The 5,706-nt window shown below is 40.6% G+C and overlaps 1 protein-coding gene across 1 annotated transcript; it reads left to right on the plus strand.

Moving 5' to 3' along the window:
• Positions 1-2,413: 2,413 nt before the first annotated feature.
• LOC132180777 (receptor-like protein kinase FERONIA) lies at positions 2,414-5,439 on the plus strand. Its single transcript, XM_059593720.1, has one exon. It carries the CDS (start codon positions 2,510-2,512, stop codon positions 5,171-5,173), a length of 2,664 nt encoding a protein of 887 aa, XP_059449703.1. The 5' UTR covers positions 2,414-2,509; the 3' UTR covers positions 5,174-5,439.
• The last annotated feature ends 267 nt before the right edge of the window (positions 5,440-5,706 follow it).

Here is a 5,706-nt window from a genome sequence, read left to right on the forward strand (position 1 = left end):
CATTTATGTTTCAGCAGGCTTAAAGGGACATCGTCCCCAAACACATTCTAAATTTTTCGAAAGAGACATTGCAACATATCACTCTTCAGAATGTATCACAGATAATGGAGTGCGGTGAACTTTGTACGGGTTCAGTATCCCATTGGGGTCCATCAATTTCTTGATGGACGCCATTAGATGCTCATGCACCTGTCCAAACAAATTCTTCTTTTTAGACAAGAGAGAAAGAACCCACAACAGATTGTACATGGCAAATTCTTTTCCTTACTTCCGACAGCAACGAATTGATTATAAAAAAAAAGCACAATGACAAGTTTCTGAGATAAATCCACGAACCCAAAACACACCCACTTAAACTATTAACCTAGCTACGTAACCGCTACATATTCGTCAAACCATACATATCTACTAAACCATGCAAAAAGGAAAATTAACTACTCTAAAGAATGTTGCCATGTTGTCCACATGCTCTGGCCACGTCTGAAGCCACTCTCTTCGCCCGTCACGTAGATGGAGCTCTTGTGCAAAAATTGCAGGAATTAGGATCTTTGTTCATTTGAACTGGATAATATTCAGTTAGTTATAGTGGATGTGCATTTGTGTCTCTTCAAAAAGTGAAAAGACAAAATTAATACCCCTCCACTATAACTAATTGGATATAGAAAGTGTTAATGAGCCAAATAAATGAACCCAGAAAAATTTTCAAACTAACGTGACAGACCGTGAGTGACAGACAAGGGAGAAGAAATTGCATTTTTTTAATTTAAAAACTCTTGCCACGTCAATTTGAAAATTTTTCTGGGTTCATTTGTTTGGCTCCCTAGTACTTCTCATTGGATATTATCTAGTTCAAATGAACTGAAAAGAATTTTGTTCCAAATTGTAGCTCTCACCGCCGTCGTGGCTTCAGCAATAATAGTTAGGCCAATGATATATACTGCATCCCAATTAACTTTTGTAGAACTCATAGTAGGTATTGTCCACTATTGAGTCATGGAAGTCTCCCTTTCCCGTCATTCACACATCTTTGTATTTGCATTTTGTCACCAAGAGGTAACTCAACCGGTTGTGGACTACGTCTAATGAAGCGTAGGTCACTAGTTCGAATCCCCTCTCACTAGTTCGAACTCATAGTAGGCATTGTCATTAGAGATTCTGATGCATTAATATTCTCACAAGTTTGCCAGGATGGCAAAATTGCCCTCCATATATCACCAAATTTTGCCTAGGCCACAAGGCCCACAACCGGCATGAGTTCAACCTCCTCATCATCTAATTTATTTTCCATATCTGGCACAATGTGAATAAACTACCCACTCCCCGTGCAACTCTTTTGTATCTTCGTCGTACACATATATATTTCGTGCATCTCTTGCTACGGGACAACTCCACAAAATATGTTCTTTTTTCTCTGGCTCTAACTCATATTTGGATTTTGGCCTAATTAATGAGTCCTTGACTATCTTTGTTTTGACCAAATTATCTTTTGGAGCCTAAAATTTCTAAATAATGAGCCTAAAAATCCTTAATAATCGAGATCAGGATAAAAGTCCTCAATGATGGATATTAAAGCCTGTAGAGTAATATTAACCAAATAGAAATTCGGCAATAATAGAGATAAAAGCTTATGACATAATATTCTTCAAATAAAAATAAGCCAATGGTAGGAATCAAAGCATCCCTTTGGGACCAGCCGCTCTGGAGCGATAGTAAAACAATTTCCGAGAAGCATCTTCCATTTTGGAAGGATCGGAAAGAATAATCTAATGCAAGACTTTAATTAAGTGGACGATAATATATCTGAACCATACCCCTATATAATATGGTCGACTAAAAGAAGTTAAATCTTGAATATGATAATTACATTTATTAATTTCATATAGATATATGTTCATCATACTTATATCTATTAGCTCGTAATTGGTTAATTTTTTTTTTTTTAAAAAAAATGAATAATTGATTAAAATTCATCATCAATACATCATTTAAAATTAATTAAGATATATACTTTTAATTGAAAACATTTTTTTTTTTGGGAGGGTGGCTAATTTAGAAAGAGAACAAGAAATGAAATCGATCGAAATGGTTACAAAAATCGTAGAAAGATGTAGCAATTAAGGGCCCTATCTGTCCACTTGCATGAGGATGATAGCAATACACAATACGCAGAACGATAGCCACAGTACAAGACACCATTTGTTTCCAACTTACAGGACAAATTAATCGCTTTACTACCAGCTTGCAAAGAAAGCATGCGGTGCAATTTGCTTGGGTGGTCTATGTATGAACATGACAAGTCGAGAGTGAAAATTTTCTTCTCGAGACTTTTCTGCTCGAAGAAAAGTCCTTATTCTTTTTCTTATCTTTTTGGGTGTGGAAATTGTCTTCCCTTCCCTCAAAAACGGACTTTGAAAAGAATACACACAGACACTGAACATGCATCACCTGACTTGACAGTAAAGGAGATTCTCCTCTTAGATTGAGTAGCTCTCTCTCTTCCTCTGCAACAATGTGGAACCGAAGCAAAACAAGTCTTTGGACCACCCCCTCACCACCTTTAATTCCACTCTATCTAGCCTTCTTGCTAAACCACCTGACCAGCGCCGTCGCCCGTGCCACCCCGTCTCCTTACACACCGACCGATAATATTCTCCTCGACTGTGCCTCCTCTGAGAATTCAACTGCATTAGACGGTCGGCTCTGGATTGGAGACGTGAATCCAGAATTCTTCCCCCTTGAACATTCACAAAACCAGGCCTCTCTAACCACCAGAGCTGTTCCACAATCCCCCGTTGCCACCCAAGTACCCTACGCCACTGCCCGGCTCTCGCTCTCCCCATTTACCTACCTGTTCCGAGTCACTGCCGGCCAAAAATTCATTCGACTTTACTTCTACCCTAATTCGTACCCCAACTTTGATCGCTTTAAAGCCCTCTTCTCTGTCAAAGCTGGTAGTTTTACTCTTCTCAATAACTTTAACGCTTCACTCACAGCAGATGCCGATGATGATCCCGGGGATACCATATTCAGAGAGTACTGTGTCAACATTGAGGAGGGTCAGAGGTTGAACATAACCTTCACCCCGAGCGCTGCTAATGCATATGCTCTTGTCAACGGAATCGAAATCTTGTCGATGCCTTCCAATCTCTATTACACTTCGTCTGACAAAGGGCTTTTTTTTGTCGGCCAGTACAACCAGTTCTACATCGATAACAACACTACTCTCGAGATGGTATATAGACTAAACGTTGGAGGCCGCTCCATCTCAGCTTATGAAGACACTGGCATGTTCCGGCGCTGGAATCAGGACGACAATTACTTCTTTGCGTTTGAACAATCTGTTGTAATTGCTAACACAAGTATTGAGCTAAAGTATACTAAGGTACCTCCGTACACTGCACCAGATGAAGTCTATACTACTGCCCGGGCAATGGGACCTAACAAAACTCTCAACAAGATGCACAATCTCAACTGGGAATTGCCCGTAGACTCTGGGTTCAATTACCTTGTTAGGCTACATTTCTGCGAGTTTCAATCAGAAATTACTCAGCAACATGAAAGAGAGTTCCTTATTTTCATAGCAAATCAAAAGGTTGAGCCAGCAGCCGATGTGATTTACTGGAGCGGTGGAAATGGTGTTCCGGTATATAGAGACTACGTCGTTTCGATGTTTGACAAAGAAGGAGTGAAGAAAATGAACCTCTCTATCGGATTACAAGCAAACCCGCAAGACTGGATGACTGTTTACACTGATACAATCTTGAATGGTGTCGAAATCTTTAAAGTAAGCACCTGCAGTCTCGCCGGACCCAATCCCGACCCACTTCCTTTGGGCCCTATAACAGTTGTGCCACTAACACCACCGACGAAGTCCAAGAATAACAGAAGAAATATAGTTGCCGTCGTTGGTGGTGGAGTTTCCGGCATTGTTGTGCCGACAATTCTCGGCTTCTTGATTTTCTGGTGGCGCAAAAATGTCAAGGACTCTACAGAGACCGGTAACTCATCTCTACCATCCGATCTGTGTCGTTACTTGTCATTGGCTGAGATCAGAGCAACCACTAACGACTTTGACGATGATCTCATTGTTGGTAATGGGGGGTTCGGCAACGTGTACAAAGGCTACATTGATGACGGAACCACCCCAGTGGCGATCAAGCGATTGACATCCGGTTCTAAACAGGGGGCCCATGAGTTCCAGACTGAGATTGAGATGCTCTCCCAGCTCCGCTACCTCCATCTCGTTTCTTTGATCGGATATTGTGACGATGGCGATGAGATGATCCTTGTCTATGATTACATGGCCCGTGGGACTCTTCGTGATCATTTGTACAACACCGATAATCCTCCTCTTCCGTGGAAGCAACGACTCGAAATCAGTATTGGTGCTGCGCGTGCATTGAAGTACCTTCATACCGGCGCGAAGCAAATGATCATTCATCGTGACGTCAAGACAACAAATATTTTATTGGATGAGAATTGGGTGGCCAAAGTGTCCGATTTTGGCTTGTCCAAAGTAGGCCCCTCTGGAATGTCCAAAACCCATGTAAGCACTGTGGTCAAGGGTAGTTTTGGGTATTTGGACCCAGAATATTACAAACGTCAACAATTGACTGAGAAGTCTGACGTGTACTCATTTGGTGTGGTTTTGTGTGAAGTATTGTGTGCAAGGCCGCCCATAATACGTACTACAGAAACAGCAATGAGCCTAGCGAGGTGGGCGCGAGAAAGTTACGGCAATGGAAAGTTCGAGGAGATGGTTGATCCATCAATAAAGGGTGAAATAGGGATTCGGTGCTTGAAGAAATTTGTTGAGGTCGCGATGAATTGTTTACTTGACAACGGAATCGAACGGCCATCAATGGATGATGTGTTGGGGGGCCTTGAGTTCGCATTGCAATTGCAAGAGAGTGCAGACGAAGATGTCGGGCTTAATGCGGTTGAAATTGAGGCACTGGATAATGAGAAAGGTCTCTTCCCCAAGTCTACACTTGATGACTGTGATGACATGTCTAGTAGCAGCGGTGGACAAGTGTCAAGTACAAATAGCAACAGCAGGGTGACAATAATGACCAGTGGAGAGCAAAGTTCTGCCAGTACCAATAAGGATTCGGGCAAACTGATGTCCTCTGGGACAATATTTTCTGGGATTGTGAATCGTAGCGGTCTGTGAAAGAAGATGGTAACTGAATTTTTATTATGACTTATTTGAAGTCATATTGGGGACCCGGATAAGGTTTGCCAGCAGTTCATTCTATTTCATGACTGAAGCAAGATGATAGTGTTAGTGCATGCATGATGCATCTAATTGAACCACGTCTAAAGTTGTAAATTATTGGGTTCTTCTTGACTTGGCTTTTGTGATAATTTAGATCTTGGCAAGATAATATGTCGACTAAAGATTAAGCAAGTGTGGGCTTTCATTATTGAGTGCAACTATTCTATGAAAATGACAAATGTGGTGAAGCTATATTTCCATATTAGAAATGTAAAATCCTTTAAAATATTGTCTATTTATGTTATAGAGCCTAAACATGTTATACCTCGGTAGAGTATTTAGTTATCATTAAGGCTCTATTTGTTTTGACGTAAAATGTTTTCTATCGGAAAATGTTTTCAACAGAAAATGTTTTTCTGAAAAATGATTTCTTGTAAAACATTTTACGGTGTTTAGCACATACGAAAAATCACAATTATATATAAATA

Source organism: Corylus avellana, chromosome ca5 (assembly GCF_901000735.1).
Source record: "Corylus avellana chromosome ca5, CavTom2PMs-1.0".
NCBI lineage: Eukaryota > Viridiplantae > Streptophyta > Magnoliopsida > Fagales > Betulaceae > Corylus > Corylus avellana.

Excerpts from the sequence above, each read along its gene's own strand:
- LOC132180777 (XM_059593720.1), top strand. The coding sequence starts at position 2,510 with ATGTGGAACCGAAGCAAAACAAGTCTTTGGACCACCCCCTCACCACCT.